The 19,491-nt window shown below is 35.8% G+C and overlaps 1 protein-coding gene across 1 annotated transcript in view; it reads right to left on the minus strand.

Annotated features, from left to right (window-relative positions):
• Positions 1 to 1,022: 1,022 nt before the first annotated feature.
• Positions 1,023 to 19,491, minus strand: part of GNA13 (G protein subunit alpha 13) — a 34,343-nt gene continuing 15,874 nt past the window's right edge. The window contains exons 3-4 of the mRNA XM_026678796.2: positions 6,343 to 6,393; positions 1,023 to 5,478 (exon numbers count right to left, since the gene is read on the minus strand). Coding sequence (XP_026534581.1) covers positions 4,906 to 5,478; positions 6,343 to 6,393 — 624 coding nt within the window. The 3' untranslated portion in view covers positions 1,023 to 4,905. The remainder of the gene's footprint in view (positions 5,479 to 6,342; positions 6,394 to 19,491) is intronic.

Here is a 19,491-nt window from a genome sequence, read left to right on the forward strand (position 1 = left end):
ATCATTGTGCAATCTCAAAGGTACTTTTAAAGAGAAGGAAAACTTGAGAAATTTTGCTCAACACAGGCAAGGCTTCTAGGTAGGTAGAAATAAGATCAATCATGTATATGGCATTGCATAAAAAAATCAAAATCTCTTTCCTAATATATTCTGTTCATACTATGTTCAACTTCCTTTTTAGGACAAGATAAAACACTTGAAAACTTTTAACTTGGTACATAAATCAGTCTACATAAAAATGTGGTTTGCTTCTTGTGGATTAACCATGTTGTATGAACCTGAACAGTTGTTGTTTATTCATATTTTAGTTTGTGAATAAGGGCAGTTAAAACAAAGGTTCAAGAAAGATTGAAAACAATGGCTTTTTTTAACTAGAGAAAAAATAATTTAGGAAGATTATAGTTTTGAGGCTCTTTAGTTAAGCATTCAAATCCTACTTAGCTCAGAAAGTGTAATTGTTCTCTTTGTATGCATTTAACTTCTCTGAGTTAATGTTTGTATACATCAACACATTTTTTACCTGTGACTTATGCAGGGGTGGGATTTACTGGTTCTGTCCAGCTCTGTAGAACCGGTAGCTCTGAAGAGCAGCAGACATAGAACCGGTTCTATGTCTGCTGAAGTTTTGGCCCACCCACCTGCCTGGGCTCTTACCTGACCTTTTATTTCTTGCTTTTTCAACCCCAGCTGCTGTGCAAGGCACAGCTGCAGTTGAAAAAGCAGGAAAAAGGTGCTGTTTCAAACGCTGCTTCTCTGCAATTAGGGCTGCTTAGCTGTCCAGGCGTGCACATCGTAAATCACTGAACCTCGTAAATCATGGAACCGGTAGTTAACCCTGTCGGATCCCACCCCTGGACTTATGTAAAGTTGATTCCTTAATCTTTGCAAAAGTATTACAGCAAACCACAACACTAAATTTAGTGGATAGCTTAATTAAAGTTTACTTAAATCTAGGTGGTCAAAAATGATCGTACTGAAAACTAATTTTAAAAAAATTCTAAAGTAAAAAAATACAAGCTTCATGAGGATGTATATTGTTTATTTACTGTCAGTAATTTACACAAGGCAGTATTAATGGCTTGAACACTTGCAAATTATATACAGAGAGCAATGTACAACTAAATGAAGCTTTCATCTTTTAGTAATCAAACCATTTTAAATGATACATTTGAAGACTTTCTTTAGAAATAATTTATTGCCAAACATGGACAAAAAAGGGGTGGAGCGAATTTACAAAGTAGTAGATTCTCTTCTTTCCTAGAAAATTGCAGAAGATACACATATTTCAAAAGTATAGTCATAAAACATATCCCTCATTTATACAAAAGTAATACAAATCATGGTTTCATTAACGATTCTGTGGGGTCTTTACAAAATATGTTTTACAAACAACTTAATAGCACATAACCTGTTGCTGCTGTTGAAGAAAGTGAAAGCAGTTTTAAATAATTGGCAATCATCTGCTTTCAAGTATAAGTTAAACAAAACTGCCAAGGACACTACTGCAGCGCTATATATTTTAAACCTGATTTTAAAATAAGACTTAAGTTGTGGTACCATCAATCAGAAGTTCTTAATTGCTTTTTGAACAGATAACCATAATACACAAAAAAACCTAACCAATAGCTTAAGAAGAAATTCGTTATTGTTATCTCCATTTAAATTTATCCTTTAAAATAGGCCCAGGCAATATATGGTTGTCTGATGTTGAACATTAGTTTTTAGCAATGCATGCTAACATAACCAGTTAGGAAGGGTAACTTGCAGTTGCTTGTTCAGCAACATTTGTAGAAATACATTGTCCAGTTCTGTTCAAAACTGAGTCAAATTTAACTTGAGAGAAAAACATCTGCCAGACTGTGGTCACAGAGTATAAGGACGATCCTTCCAATGTTTTTCTTCTGTCAAAAGTTATATTGGAACTACTCTTTGGCATTATCAGTACAGGAAATTGGGAATGAGGCAAAGCTCTCTTCTATCCTGTATTTTCACCTATTTCACAGTGAGAAAATAAGAGGATTTCTCAAGTCTTGAGAAATGGGTCTCTATGTTGAATTTCTGCAAAATAAGGCACAAGGCTAAATACTGTGTTTATTTAAAATATGACCTGTTTAAAGTTTAAGGAAATTAAGTATGCAAGAACTTAAATACCTCTGTTTTAGATTTTAAAATACTGAACTTTATGAAAATCTAAAATACAAAAAAAGGTCAGTTTTGAAGCCAAAATTTAGATTTTTAAAAAGTCCTCATAAACTTGAAAACCTATCACACCAAATAAAAAGAATGTTTAAAAATGTTTGTAAAAATGTTTCTATGAAGGCCTCTGGCAACAAAGAATTGTACTTGAGAAAACTAAGCCACTCTTATAAGCAAGATTTTTTTTAACTCCTGTTTTATTTCAGACTATAGAACACATTAAAAATTATATTAAAAAAATACCAGATATCCCAAAGGGGACATTAAAGTCTGTACCCAACAGTTTAGAGTCCATGAACAAGAGGGGAAAAAAACAGCAATGAACTAGAGCCCGGGTGTCAAACTCACAGTATCATGTTGCCATCACGTGATATATCATAGTTTTTTTTCCCTTTGCGGAGGTTGGGTGGGCGTGGCCTGCATGTGACACATCCAGCCCACGGGCTGCCAGTTTGACATCCCTGAACTAGAGGATCCTCAGGTTTGTGAGCTAGTGATTTAACTACTGCAACAGTGACTCAATCTCTCTCATCAAAGATTTTGGTACAGCATTTCACTTATCCAAAATTGGCACAACACAGTTTATCCTCCCCAGAATTCTTTTGTAAAAATCAAAAAAGTCCATGACAAATTAAGGGGAGAAATGCATGGGAAAAGAACTACTTAAATAACTCTGGGTTACTTTTCCTACCAATTCTGCCACTCTCAAATTCTGTACATATGACTGAGAGAAGCAGATCTGTGTAAGAAGGGAAAAACCACCATCTCCTATCATTGAAGTTGTAGTCTCTTAGAGCTACTTAAAATACATGTAAGCCCATATGCATGAAATATATTGAGATTTATAATGATCACTTAAGTTGCTTTAATTTTCCACAGTTGCACATTTCCAGAATAAAACATTAACTTAACAAATTTCCTCACTATCCTCTAAGTCATTTTTCTGGAGGAAAATGGATATTCTAAACAATACTTGTCAGCAGAGTTGTTAAAATTGGTGTTTCATTTTTGTATATATAGTTTTATTTACCATTCACTTCCCTCTTTTTAACAGTGTTGGTAATATTCTAAAATACCAGTATAGAAAAAAATGGCATTCCCTTATCCTATTTTGTTTCACCCTAGAATCCTGAAGGTTCTGTATGTTGGCTTTGTGCTCTAGCAAAAATGCAATTATCATTTATTTGCACTCTGTTGTCTTTTCTCCAACCAGCTAAACTGGTATTCACTGTAAGGCCACTATTAGTTTAAAAAAAAAAACAAAAAAAAAAACCAAGAGGCACTTTAGATTATAAGATACTGCATCAATTAACCATTTATTGGCACTGGACTAGGCCAATTGCTGTTAAAGCATTCAATTAGCACACAAACTTAATTTTCCTAGTCTGATGAATGGCAAAAATGTATTTTTCTCAAAAATATAAAAACGTTGATTTCCTTTTACAAAAACTACAGGATAATTGGGTTTATTTTAGAACAATGACTAAATTTGGCCTGTGCAACAAATGAAACAAAGAAGGGAAATTTGCTAATTGTTTTTGTTCTTAAGCAAAGCAAATATATTTATTGCATTAAACATTAGAACCCAAGTGTCAATCCCTTTTGTAAATATCCTCTTTAAAGCTCAATATGATGGAACCTAGGATAAAAAATATAATTAAAGATATTCAGAATTACAGGTGACACTGGCTTTTGACCAGTACTAAAGCATCAACAAAGCTATTATTTTTATTATTTCATTGCAAAATTAAGTCTTCAAAATGTGTAACTGAGTCAGAAGATGGAATATTTTTTTAATTTTACCATTTTTAATGTATCATTTGTCTAATATCACTCAGCTGCTTTACACTTTAATTCAATTTTAGGGTTTTTTGGCTAATATAATGGCTACTTCTGTCAACTACAGTTGTATATACTTGAGTGTGTTAGCCTTCTTTAATAAGCTACATTTGACATCTATAAACTGAATTACTGTTTGGGAAAAACAAATTTGTGCTTGGCTTCCACCATTATCCAATTCACAATATCTTAGTAAAAGAAAAAAAGAGTGTTCTCAGACAATGGTTTATTCATGGCAACTGAAAAGAATTCTCTTTTTAGTTTAAGTTTACTGAGGCCCAAATTGTAAAATAATGGGGTTTTGTCAAATTGTATGATCTAGCAAAAACCAATCAAGACCAAGAATTCCTATGTATGATTCATTTTGACTGAAATATTCAGTGGCAATTTTCGTTTTTTTTCCTGGTACCATCTAAAAGCACTTTTTATTAATATGGAAGAAGTGCATTGTAAACTTGAAATATAGGTTAATTATTTGACAAAGCAAAGCCATTTACCATATGAAACAATTGGTGGTGGTTGTCTAAGTCAGGAAAACTCTTCAATAGTTCTCTTAAAATCCAACCAGTTGAAAGAACTTTGCATGTTTCCAAATAATTTCTTTCAAGCACATATCTACAAGTTAATAGTTTAGGCTTTATAGCTGAAAAAGGCAGAATAATTTAAAACCTTGAGTTAGCTTTAAAAAAAAGTCTATTAAAAGTTAAAACTGATTCAAAAATAATGAACAGGAAGAGATTTTGATTTTAAGAGAAATTGGCAATCAGAACAGCAGCAGTTTTTACCCACACATCATGAGGTCTTGACAAGACTAGGTTTACTTTTAAAACTCCTGCTGTAAACTAGTAACACAAATGAGTCTTTTCAACATCACTGTAGCATGAGCTGTTTGAGGTTGTCATGAAGGATGGTATCTTTGACATCACGGAATACCAGACGAATATTTTCTGTATTAATAGCAGTGGTGAAATGGTGGTATAAGGGCTTCTGTTGCTGGTCCCGGCGTTTGGTACGAAAACAATCCACCAGGAATTTTTGGACATCTGTTAAGTTGTGAGGGTCCCCTTCAAACTCTGGGAAATAGTCTTTGATGCTCACTTTTTGCACTTTTTCCTCAAGCAAGTCTGTCTTGTTTAGAAAGAGAATGATGGACACATTGCTGAAAACCCGATTGTTAACTATAGTTTCAAAAATGTTCAAAGATTCCGTAAGGCGATTTGTTAGCCGGTCTTCCATAAGTACCTGATCAAACTCACTTGATGAAACTAGGAATAGTATTGAAGTGACACTATCAAAGCACTCAAACCAACGTTTTCTTTCTGACCTCTGGCCACCTACATCAACCATCTTGAAGGGAACATTTTTAATTTCAAAATCGTACTCATGTATTCCTTTTGTAGGTCTTCGTGCTAGCAGAATATCTTGCTGGGAGGGAAGATAATCCTGGGGGGAAATAATCTGAGTTGTTAATGCAACTACTGAAAAATAAAATAACTGATCTGACATTTGAAAAGAGGAAAAACATTTTAAGAATTCACAGAATGATTATATGAAATGCAATATCAAAAGTTAAAATAGTGGTAAGAGTAAGCTTTTAGCAAATTAATAGTGAAATTTCTAATTTTAGATTGTTGTTTATTGAGGCAAGTTGGTACCAAGTAACATAAGAATGTAAAGCAATGTGTAACCTTGCATAATGTCCATGAAAGCAAAAATCTCATTGTTCCTTGAAAAATGAGTAATCTATTTCAGCCTTGTCACCTTAACATAATACTGAGTGAGCAAAGCATTGTATACATAAATAAATAGCATTTTTACACAGAACCTATTGGAGCCCTCATTTCCATGCTTTAGACCTTTCTGCCACTGTTAACTGATAAAGATATAAATTTTAAGAGCATGTGTAATGTATCCAAAATGGGCAGGTATTATATCTAACTAGATACTACCTAAAATGAATCCATTAACCAAGTCAATAGTCTTTAAATTCCTAAGTTAGTAACTCTTAGGAAATAGATGAAAGGGTTTCCACTAAACTATGAGAGGTGGGTCAAGAATTATAGTTCAAGTGACTTTAGAACAATCAGCAAACAGTAGACAATATCAATACACAATATCAATATTTGACACTGGATCTTAGAATATCATAGGGTCTACAACATTTAGTTTGCAATCAAATATTAATTAAATGTAATTATAGTTTGAAAATGCTACATCTTATTATTGATATCTGAATCTAAAAATAAGACAAATTTCTTTCTAGTATTTCACGGTAATACAAATACCAAATTTAGAAATAAAACTTACTGGATCTCCAAGTTTATCCAAATTGTCCAGAAAATATTTTATTGATTCTCCCTAAAGTGAAAAATAAATACAATTATTAATTATGCTCTGAAACAGACTTTTAAAGAGCAATTTAATATAAAGTAAGGTTTTATGCATGAAAGTTGCAACCAAATTCTCAGTATAATTTACAGATAAGTTAAATACTCATCTGTAAAATATCCTGAGAATTTTGGTCTTTGACACACACTGCAACCATTCAGTTGATGAATTATGCAGTTAAACACATCTATTTTGAAGGTTACAAACATTTATCCTTAATACTTGTGCTGTGGACAATGTGTACTGGACTAGAGTATGTAAATTACCCCCAGGTTATAAATCCTATTTAAAGAAAGATAAATAAGGATAATTACCGGTACTTTGGGGGAGGGGGTTACATAATTGCTCCCAATGATTCCCCAAAACATTTTGTTTTCTGAACAAATTACAAAATGGTTCCTCCTGCTCATACACTCTGCAACATATATGTTTAAAATCTTATTTAGCATTTGTCAGAGGGTAGTACCTTTGACTATTCCGGAAAACAACAGAATAATTTCCATTGTGCAGGTCATTGTGCACCATTTAGTGAGATCTCTCTTTCCATACTATTATGCTCATAGCATATGATTATATTTTAAGAGAAGTGCTGCTGTTGGTCTATGGTTGCAAAAATCAGGAATCTGCTAGTATCTTCTCTCACTAATGAAGATTAAAAAAAATAAGCTGCAGCTTATTTGATCAGATGCGCAGAGTGGCTAAATTGGTGTAAGATGTAAGTTGGGGTAAGGTGGGTGGGAGAAAGGAAGAGACAAGTTGGTTATGCAGATACAAGTTACCTGTGAGACAGAATACAAGTATCTTATCAATTAACAATTACATGTTTTTAAAAAAAAACATTGTGTTTTTGAGACTTTCTAAGATTGCCTAAAAGTTTTTAATCTATTGAGTTTTACAATTTGCCACTTGATCTGCTGTTCTCCAACAGCCACGTTTAGATCTGTTATGGAGTGATGAAATGTTTGAAGGGATTATCTCCATGTTTAATATTAGCATATATCTTTTATTAGATAGCATTGCTTATATCTTTTAATAGATAGCATTGTTGTGATCCTCTGGCAGCCTGTGGAGATGGCAGCAGAATCGGACAGTGGGGAAGAACGTGGGCCAGTCCAGGAGTCTGGGGAGGACTCAGACAATGCATCCGATACAGAGATGAGGCCAGGGCCATCTGGGAGTTATGTGCTGACTCCAGAGCCTCCAGAATCTGACAGCAGTGAGGCAGAAGAACAAGGGGAGCCTGTTCCCTGTGTGTGTGTGCGTGCACACGCGTGCAGAGCTACCAGAAGGCAAGAGTAGTTAAGACAAAAAAGGCAACTCAGGAGTAAGGCTTGGAGGTGATTGCCCCTCCCATAAGATATAAAGGAAGTGCAAAGGGACAGGAACCTTTGCAGGAAGCAACGCTGCTCGCTTTGGTTGGTTTGGAACCTGAAAGCTCTGTGGTGAATTTGTGCTCCATTTGGTTTTGAAAGACTAATTGGTACTTTAGTCGTTGGCAGCACTTCAAGTAAGATAAAGGTGTGTTCTTATCAGACTTCTCCCTAAGAACTTCGGCAGACTTCCATGGGACTATTTATAACTGAGACTCATTACAGGCTGTGAATGACAATAATTCACAGCCGTTGAACTTGTTATGGTTCGCTGATAGCTGGTGCTGATAGCAGCGGAATCAGACAGTGGGAAAGAATGGGGACCAGTCAGGGAGCCTGGAGAGGACTCGGATGAAGGTCCTGAGTCTGCTGCAGAGATGGGGCCAGGACCATCTGGGAGTGGGGTGTGGCCTTCGGAGTCTGGCAGCAGCAAGGCAGAGGACCCAGGGGAGCCTGTTTCCAGTGTGCATGTGCGCAGAGCTGCTAGAAGGTGAGAGTAGCTGAAACAAAAGGGGTGACTTGGGAGAAAGGCTTGGAGGTGATTGCCCCTCCCATAAGGTATAAAGGTCAGGCAAAGATGACAAAACCTTTGCAGAAGCAAAGTAGATTGTTCAGTTCAGATTCATTCTTGAAACTCTTTGTATTTCGATTGGTTTTTTTTCTAGTTCATTTGATACTTCTGTTATTGGCAGCACTTCACAGAAAAGAAAGGTGGGTGCTTATCTCAGGGGACTGTTTGAGATTAATTCCAGTTGGGAATGAAAACAACTCCCAGCATTGCAATAAAATGTCTTGTTTTTAAAATAAGTGTATGCGTAATTATGGTTTAGGAAGCCTTGGTCAGAACAAAACTAAAACAAAAGGGTTTTGGATTTAACGTGTGTTTGTTGGTGTCTCAGGAAGCCTTGATCAGAACAAGTAGAAATTTGATAAGATATATGTTGTCATTTTAACTATTCAGTCATGTCAGATGCTTGGTAACTTTATATAAGATAAGATATATACAAATTACTATTTTAATATATGGAGGGACAATATGATATACTGGTAAGATGAGAGACAGACAAGTTTAAAACTTCTCAAACATAGTAGCTTGGTTGTTAACTGGGCCAATCGGTATCTTTGACCCAATCTACCTTACAAATTTTAAATGGGGAAATACTGGATGAAGTAATTCTATGTATGCTGCCCTATCATTATTGCCATTATCATCGCCATCCTCCAAAATACTCTTTCAAATTCAAAATTGCCATTTCAAATCTAAACAAAACAGGCTTTTTATTCTTTCAACGATTGTGTCATCTTATTATGCACTCACACACACACCCCAATCTTCCATATAGACGTATATTAATCAATAAAGCAGCAATCACAACTTCTGTCTTATCATTGACTGGAGCCATTGAATGGAGAAGGAAGTAAGAAAATAGCAAAACTTACATGCTTAAAGTTGAGAAATATAAACATTTCTTGTTTAGCAACTGTTAGCAAATAAAATGCTTTCAAAAATTATTTTCCAATCAATGCATACGAAACAAATTTTATGCTGGAATGAAGGTAACACTGACGTAGTTGTACAAGAGAACTTTATTTAAATGAGGCAGCAAAACCAGTGGTATTCACAACATATTCTCTCTCCCCCCTTCTCCACCCCCGTCTCTCTCAACACATAAAATTTCAAATTAGAGAATGGATTGTGGATACTAAATGAGATGGTATAGAAGGATTGGGACATCAGATAGATATCACACACTGATTTTGGAAACATATTGGTAAACTTGTCTAAAAAGAGGTCATTCTCCCCCCCAAACCAATTCTCTATAGAATAATGCTATGCACTCTATAGTCATTAAAGTGGAACAGGATGATAATGCAGGAAGCACCAGAAGCCACACCCACCACTGAGGAAGACCCTAATACCAGTTTCAGGGTACTGCATGAGATCTTCTTGAGTTAAATATATAAGATCCATATACATATAATGCTCAACTTATGACCAAAATTAAGCCCAAGATTTCTGTTCCTAAGCATAACAGGCGTTAAGTGTGTTTTTACGCCCTGTCTTGCTACAGTTGTTAAGTGAATCACTATAAATGTTAATGGTTTTTAAATGAATCTGGCTTTCTCACAAACTGCTTGTCAGATGATTGCAAAAGATGATCACTTGACCTCAGGACACTGCAGTTGTCAAAAATATGAACCAGTTGCCAAGTATCTGAATTCTCATGTGACCACAGGGATACTGCAACAGTATTAATGTGAAAACCAGTCAGAAGCCTTTTTTTTCAGTGCTGTTGTAACTTTGAATGGTCACTAAACAAATTACTGCAAGTTCAGGACTACCTGTAGTGTTTTTATCTGCACCCACTTCAAGGGCCAGTAGAAACAATGACAAAAGAAATTGTGTGTGAGGATTATTAAAGTTATTGAATCACATAAGAGTTCTTGCAACTATTCACAGTCCTAGATGTGTTTTAATTAAAATAAATTGCCACAGTAGTGAGTAAAGCAGCAATCAGAGGGCAAAAGTCAAGGTGGGTGAAATACATTAGAAGTAATGTGTGGTATTCTAAATGACAGTTTTGAATAGTCATTAAGCAAAGTAGAGAATACTAGGTATCAGAGTCTTAGTGGATCCAGACATAAACAAGAGATAAAATACTGCTTCACACTGAGGTGACTGATACTTTGCTTACAAAGCAGATGAAGTGAGGGAATCATGACTTAAATGGTTAACAAATAACCGTTAGAACAGTGAAACCTCAACCACAGCTTTGTGCTCTCCTAATTAAAAGTGATGGGGCATGGCTTACAAATGTTTGATGAACAGTTTACATTCTGAAAATTATCATACAGTGCTGTATGCTCTTCTAATGTGCCAATTCTGTTGGCCATCAACAGAATTGGATAGTTTTGTACCATGAATTTTAAATTACTGCTATTAAAAAGACTGAAATTTAACACTCCTCAAACCTGCCATTCACAGTCTGGCATCATTCCAACCACTCTTTCTGTGTCTGCATGCTCAATTCATAATGGTTGAATTTTTTGAATTTTTTCCCTGTTTTTTTTTAGTTTTATTTGTAATCCTGCAAATCACTAAAGTCTCAAGACCTGCCAATGTTTCTTTTTTGTTTGTCATTGGTCTTTTTATTGCTACAATCCAGTAGATGATTCATTACCATTAGCCCAGAAGCAGCTTGATTTACAGAACTCCCCATGTTTGGAAGAACTTGAGCTGCATGTAAAGAAGTTCTATTAACTCTTTCAGTTCATATACTTAAGAATCATCTTAACTTAGGAAGTTCAGGTACTATTATATATTATAATATTATATTACTCTTATTATTATATACTCTTTTCTACTATTACCAAACTATTACCAGTGCCAAATAAACCCTTAATAAAAACTTACATGGTTTTTTATAGAACACAAACAATAACAAATAGTTTTGTTGATTAAAATTATTTATTACATCAACTTTTATGCATCACAGCCAACTTCGTTGGATATATCAAGTATAATTTGTGAGTGAAATATTATATAAGGGCTGAGTGAAATATAATGCCTTATATAAAATTTGCACAAAGATAGCCATAATGACGCACTAGCAGCTCTGACATGTTCTTAAGATCTGTTCCTTTCACTATAGTTAGTAGGATGTTGCCGAGGACGAAGGTGGCATTGCTATTGTTTCTGAAATGGAAACTTTTGTCACAGCAATTCAATTTTTGACTGATAAAGGAGTCCTTCAAACTGAAATTCATTACTGAAACCAGTATTGGGAGGGGGTGTGTGTTGAAGGCATTGCTTTTCATTCAACATTTGTCTATGCCCATATTTGCTTTGAAGTAGGTGAATGGGGGAATGGGAAGAAATGAGGAAGGGAAGTGCTTGGGAACTGACCAGAGAGGAACATTTCAACTTCCCAGGACTTTGCATCTAACCTCAAGATGCCCATCCTTGAAAAGACAAATGAGAGACATTCACTGTGAAACCACCAAGAGATGAACCACCATATATCAGATAGTTTAACACAATTTATCACTAATTAAATAAATATCCTTATACTACTTATATTAATCAGGTATTCAATACAAAATTATCTTTCGCAGCTAATTTGCTGTTTGATCATCTAAAACAATTTTGCTTTTCGTTTTTCCTTCTACTATTTCTATGCTTTCTCTTCTCTCCCTCCATTCAAATGCTTTCTCTCTTACAAACTCTGCTCCATACATCTGATTAAACAAATTGTGATCCACAAAATTTATTCAGCAAGTTTATTTGTTGATCTTTAAGAAGCTAAGAGAATATTTATAAGTTGTGCTTTCGTGAAAAAGCTAAGAGAAAAGTTACCCCTTTGTGGACACAGTTGTCCACAGAAGCAGTACATTATTTTCAGCAGGAAGATAAGAAACTGAACAGGCATGCATGGGTATGAATGGCCACGACAATTCAAGTTCTCAAAGAATGCATATATTTACTTTCAGTTTATTAAGATGGACCAGAAATCTTGTGTTAAATCTGAACCATCAGATTTAAATTAAAACAAGTACAAGTTTTTAATTCAGCAAAGTTAAGAGTCATAGGAAGAAACAATTCCGTATTTGATGCAACTGTTGGGATTTAGGAAAAAGCCTGATACTATTATTAGATTAGATACTATAAGCCCTGGTGGCGCATAGTATCATATGATACTATGAGCCCTGGTTAGAATAGGTACTCTTCCAAAATTGTGCTATGCATTTAGACTTATATACTTCATAGTGCTTTACAGCCCTCTCTAAGCAGTTTACAGAGTCAGCATATTGCCCCCCAACAATTTGAGTCCTCATTTTAGTGACCTCGGAAGGATGGAAGGCTGAGTCAACCTTGAGCTATGAGACTCGAACTGCCAAATTGCAATCAATTGGCAGTCAGCAGAAGTCTGCAATACTGCATTTTAATTTGTTGTATAAGAAAGCCTACAACTTGCACCTCATTCTTTAAACAATCATCAGTGCAATCGGTTACAACCATCCAGCATCCAATTTAGAACATTCTACAGCTGAAAAGATTCCGCAGAAACTTATATTTTCCTAAAATTTTATAAACTCTTAGGAAGTTTCTCTGCAGAACTAACATTCATACAACAGGCAACTTGTCAAGAAAACTAAATGCATTCATGCTGCTGAATTCATCCTCCAGAATTCTAACCTTACGTTTACACAGAAAAGCCAATATTGATAGTTTCCAACTATTTAAATAGATACTTTAATGCAGTCTGGAAGATGCAGGAGGAAAGTTTTTTCAGGCCCTCTATCCCTCTACAGGTACTTACAACCATTTAGTGACAAAGTTACAACAGCACTAGCAAAACTGATTTATAACAAGTCCTCACAATAGCCACAGCATCCCTACAATCACATTATCAACATTTGGGTGACCATGAGTTCTAGCCCGCTTCTGAAAAACCTTTTAAAGAAAGCTGCAGAGACTTGTTCAGACAGTTTCTGAGATTCAGACCCAATTAAATTTTTTTTTTTTGGGGGGGACAGGAGGAGGAGGGAAAAAAATATAATTTATAACAGGAATATATGTAACTTTTTGACCAATTAATATATTTGGATTTTTTTAGAGTATGTCACAGCACTTTAGCTATAGTAACAGCAATAGTACTTAGAGTGACCGTTCAAAGTTACAACAACACTGAAAAAAGTGACTTATGACTGTTTTCCACACTTATGACCATTGCAACATCCCTTCCCCATGGTCACACAATCAAAATTTAGATGCTTGGCAACTGATTCATATTTATGACGGTTGCAGAGTCCCAGGATTATGTGATTGACTTTCTGACAAGCAAAGTCAATGAAGCCAGATTCACTGAACAACCAGGTTACTAACTTAACTGTAATGATTCGATTGACAACTTTGGCAAGAAAAGTCATAAAATGGGGAAAACTCACTTAACAAATTTCACTTAGAACATAAATGTTGGGTTCAGTTGTGGTCGTAATTCGAGGAGTACCTGTAGTTACTTCTGTATGTGCATCTTTATAGCTAACGTGTTAATAAAAATAAATTTCAGAGGAAAACTGAAAAGTTATTTAAAAAGAAAAAGAATCATTGGGTTTCTAATTTCTCCCATTTTACATCTGCTAATTTACAACATTGTAGATATTAAGCCCCCTAAGAAGCCCAACTATAAATCATTATATTTGCCATGCTGCATGATATATTGTATATATGGGAACCTTTCCTACTTAAATTTGCTGAAATTTCTAGTTTATATACAGAGAGAGTACGCATAGAAAATGAATTTAAGCAAATGGTTCCCATGCATACATCACATCATATACCCTCCACATGGCTACTAAAAAAAAAAAATACAAGGGCCTAAGGCTCATCTCACTGGCTTCCAAGTTAAAGAGATATACTAGAGAAGAAGAAGCCACAAAGATAAGTGCCCTGTTCTCCATAGAACCATCCAAGGTGTACTCCCAACTGCAGTGCAACAACACGTTAACAGCAGAGCCACCAGTATCCAAAAATGATAGTACTGGAAAAGCATAAGAAGGAAAAAGAAGACCTAACACCAGTGCAAGGTGGCTACAGGACATGAGAAAAGACAACAGCAATCTTCCAGAACAGGAACCAGTCACCTTCACAGTAGTAAACATCTACAGTATGTAAAGAATATGAAGAACTGTACACCTACTGGCTAAAGAAACTAACAGCAGTGCATAAACGCCTAGTAGCACAAATGAACCAGCTGCTAGCAGTTGCCTCCCATCCAGATTGGCCAACATAAGGAAGGAGAGTACTGATCATGAAAGAAGTGCCATGCAAGTGAAGACCCTGCATGGGATGTGCCAGTGATAGCTGAAGTAGACATTGGGAAAACCTACCAGTGACCAGATCCACAGAAACAGGAGCCTACCACTAGATAGGATCCAAGGTGCAGATAAAGAGGCCAAAACAAAGTGTTTGGGTGTAAGAAGTTAACTAGAACAGCCTACTTTAAATGATATAACCAAGTAGTTAATATTATAAAGTATATAGGAATATCTGCAAAATGTATAGGCTAGACTAGAAGTGTCAAACTCAAGGCCTACGGGCCAAATCCAGCCTGTGAAGTGGTTAGATCTGGCCCGTGGGGCTGTGGCCCAGTTCAGGCCGACTGGGTATTGATCTGCAATCTGGCAGCGTCCATCCAGACCAGACCAGACCATGGCCAACCTTAGATCCTCAGGACCGCCTCCTTGGCATGTGCACAGGAGACAGCAAGCATGAGGGCCCCACCATCTGTGGAGACTGCATTCTGAACGCTTCTCTTTCACCGAGGACGCCAGCACTTGCGCAATTGCCACCTCCTATGTGCACGCCCAGGGCGTGGGACTGAGGTGACCCCACAGATCTAAATCTGGCTTCAGCCTGGCCTGGTTGGATGCCACCAGGTTGCAGATCAGCACCACACCAGCATCTCCATACCCTACTCACTGGCCTTTCACGTGTGTTTGTGTGCGCGCACAGGGGGGAGGTATCTGGTAACAGGGACTCCGCAGCCTGCTGCAACCAGCAGAGACCAAGGACCAGAAGACAGCAGTGGTGATAGATGCAGCAGTGTCAAGTGACAACAACATCAGAAAGAAATATGAGAAGCTAGAAAATTACCAGGACCTAACCTAAAGAAGAAACTGGAGAGGATGTGGAAACTAGAGCACTCAGGTCTATGACTGTAAGGTTGGAATGGCTCCAACAGATCCCAGGAACCACATCAGAGCATTCTGTCCATAAGAGTGCAGTGCTAAGAACGGTTAAGAGACTGTGCAGAACCCTTGAACACTCAGGCCTTAGTAGAACCACCTAGATTTAGGAAGACACAAACTGCATAACGTGAGAAAGGATTTTTTTTTTTTACTTCATATCCTCCAATTTCCCAATCAAATATTCTAGAAATTGTATCTTTCTTCCAGTGCTGAGCAAAATTTATCCTCACTGCTGTAAGCATATATTTATTAAATTATGATATTGTTGATTTTTGCTGAGATTATACCCAATTTAAAAAGTCGTTTCATTTTAAATTTAAAATCTAATTTTCTGCATTGTACTACATGAATACCTTTCAAATACTTTGGGGTATTGCTTTCTTTTTTGTGTGGAATTTCCAACTCTTATTACTGTATGATATCTCTACCTTAGATAACATTTTGTATCAATTTTCCTTTTAAATTATAATTTGATGTACATTTTATAGATTTGGTCCATAATTCTTCCCATGGTCATATTGTAACTATTTCTTTAAAATTTACATCAAGTTTATTATATATTTTATATGTTATGTTTATCATATCTAACTAAAGTTTACATATGTGCCCTAACAGATGGTTTTGATTTGATCAGCTAATTTTGTCTTTTTTCTTAATATCTTTTTTTTTGTTCTGATCCAACTGTTGAATAAAACAGGCATGAATAATACTGCTATTTGCATTTCAGTGTTGTGTAAGCCAGTCAGCATTATGTTCTCTATCTAATTCTAGTTCTGAAACTTGCTTGGATGTTTGTACATTAAATCTGTAAAGCAGTCTTCCTTGTATCTTTGGAACATTAAAATAGGCCTTTACTAAATTCTGTTGGTTGGTCTTTTGCCAATGTTTCTAAATAATCATGGGACATCTGTTCTTTTGTTGAATTCATCAGTGCTATCCAGAGCCAAGTTCAGCTACAGGCCCCAATTCCACCCCCCCACTTTTGCAGTTGAGAGATTTGAGTAAACTATAGATGCTCACTGTTATGCAAACTAATTCATATTCAGCCAGTATGTTATTTTCAAAGAAGCTGTATAATGTGTTTTTCTCTGCAACTGCAAATGAAGAAAGCTGAACCAAATATTTCAGTTCAGTTATTCAAATGCTGGTTCCTTAGATACAGTGGTAAAGGTATTAGTTCTTTAACATCACAATGCATTCTAGCATTTTCATAATAACAATAACAACAATAATAGCAGCAGCAGCAGTAGGAACAACTGAAGTCAATAACCACAACGACAAAAAGTCAAGAAAAAGATTAGAGGTGAATACATCAAGAGTGAAAAAGTCCACTCAATGGAGGAAATACTATCAAGGCAATCAACATCTGGGCAATTCCAATCATTAGATACAAAGCTGGATTAGTGGATTGGACTCAAGCAGAACTACCAGCAATGGGTAAGAAGACCAGAAAAATCAGGACAATGAATCATGCCCTTCATCCTTGCAGTGACGTTGATAGACTCTATCTACCAAGGCAAATAGGTAGGCTTGGAATTTTGTAAGTACATCAGATGGTTGAAGAAGAACAAAGGGATTTGAAAAAATATCTGAAGGACAATGAAAAAGATGCACTGAAGTTAGTATACCAGGAAGGCTTACTGACTTCTGGAGAGACCAAACTGGCCTACAAGAAAGACCAAATGAGGAACAGAATGAAAGCATGAAAACACAAAACACTGCATGTCCAGCACATTAAAAAAACAAAAACTGGGAAAGCAGATATTAAGACCTGGCAATGGCTAAGAGCAGGAAAGTTGAAGAAAGAGACCAGGGGACTAATTCTCGCTGCAGAAGATCAAGCCTTAAGAAGAAATGCATACAAAGCCAGAATTGAGAAGACAGCAACAGATAGTAAGTGTCGCCTATGCAAAAAAGCCAAAGAAAAGGTAAGCTGCTGCAAGATGATCACACAAATTGACTTCAAGCAACAGCATGACAAAGTTGCAACAATAGTGCCCTGGAAAATCTGCAAGAAATATAATTTGCCTGCCAGCAAAAACTGATGCAACCATAACATAGAGAAAGTCATAGAAAATGAAAAAGCTACATTGCTTTGGGACTTTAGAGTCCAAACTGACAGACACCTAGCACATAACACCCCAGATTTAATAATGTTAAGAAAGATTTTTTAAAAAGTCTTGGATAGTGGATGTGACAATACCTGGAGTCAGCAGAATGGAAGAAAAGGAACTAGAGAAGATTTAAAATATACAAAGACCTACAAATAGAAATAGAACAACTGTGGCAAAAAGAAGCAAAGATAGTATCTAGAGTCATAGGGGCCTTGGGTGCAATTTCAAAACTACTGGAGCATCACTTGAACATCATTGGCATTAGACAAATTTGCCATCTGTCAATTGCAAAAGGCAGCTTTACATGGAACAGCTTCTGAGTAGGTCCCAGCCCTTTGGAATCATTGTGCCCCAGGCATAAAGTGAACCCTAAACCTGCACAATTTTAGGAGTGTGGTTATGTCCTGGTTCTTTACCCAGGTTTTGGGGTTAGAATGAATTGAATTTTAGTGAGTAAATTGAAGAGGTTTTCAGTTCTGTCTTTTTATTGTTTACTAGGTTTTAATGAGCTATGCTATTTTATATTCATTCATTATGGTTTTGTCTTTTTGAGTTTTCCTTATAAATGCATGTCTAAATAAAGTAAGATCTTGTAAGATTGGAACATTCAACTCACATCAGCAACCCATTACAGAAACAGCTACTTCATGAAATCAACACTATGGGAAAATGTATTTCCCCCCATCTTCCTGCACCTTGTTACCTGTGAACTTCATAATGGAGTGGTAAGATTTTATAAAATATATAAAGACAGAGAACTATTAGAGGAAGTTATAAATAACTATAGCAGAGCATTAGGAAAATATTTATATTTATTAATATTTTGCATTTGTAGACTACCCATTTCCCTCAAAAAAGGGACTTTGTGCAGTGTACAGTACAATATAGGCATATAAAAGTTATATAACATTATAGAAGTTATGTATTGTATCTTTTTTTCTTTTCAGGTTGGCTGTAATGTGACTTTCTCCAGGTTAATTGTCATGTATTGCTAATTCTATAATTTTAATAAGAGTTCTAGGTAGGGTCCTTCTTGTTTTCTTATTTGTTTTACTACTTTCGTAATCTAATTTTGTATCAATTATTGTGTTAAAGTCTCCCGTAATGCAAATATTTTCATATTCTACGTCTAATATTTTTTTGTGAAGTTTCTTGTAGAATTCCTCTTGGCTTGTGCTTGGTGCATATATAACAACCAGGAGAGTCCGTTTTTGATTCAAAGCCACCTCCACCATCAAGATTCTACCTTCATCATTAAAAATTGGCTTGGCATTTATTATCTGTAACGTATAGTTAATAGTTAACCACTTTTTTTTTTGCTGTGATAGTGAATAGAATAGTTCCCCCAATTTGGGGTGTTCCAATAACTTTTTATATTGTTTCTTAATGTGCACTTCTTGCAGTGCTATTATGTGCAGTTTAAATTTTTGTAGTTTAGAAAAAGTTTTCTTCCTTTTTGTAGGTGAGTTCAGCCTGTTAATGTTGACTTAGAGCATATTTACTTCTTCTTGCATGTTTATAGTCCTGGTTGCTCTTACTTCTCTGGATTCTTTTATTCTTGCTCCTTCTCGTTCTGAACATTCTTTTTTCTCCTTGCCATTCTGCACTTGGGTGTTTCTCCTCTAATATGACAACGATGAAACACAAAAAGAAAGAATAACACAGTTCTTGGACAAGGCTAACCTACCCAAAATTCCAGAAACGGTGAAGAATATGCTGGATGAAATAATATTAATGACAGAACTTACAAAAGTAATTGAAAAACAAAAAAATAATAACAAAACTCCAGGACCAGATGGTCTTCCAGTAGAAATTTATAAAGAATTACAGGA

The sequence above is a fragment of the Notechis scutatus genome, chromosome 2 (assembly GCF_049901735.1).
Source record: "Notechis scutatus isolate UNSWTSFEM ecotype Mainland chromosome 2, rNotScu1.2, whole genome shotgun sequence".
NCBI lineage: Eukaryota > Metazoa > Chordata > Lepidosauria > Squamata > Elapidae > Notechis > Notechis scutatus.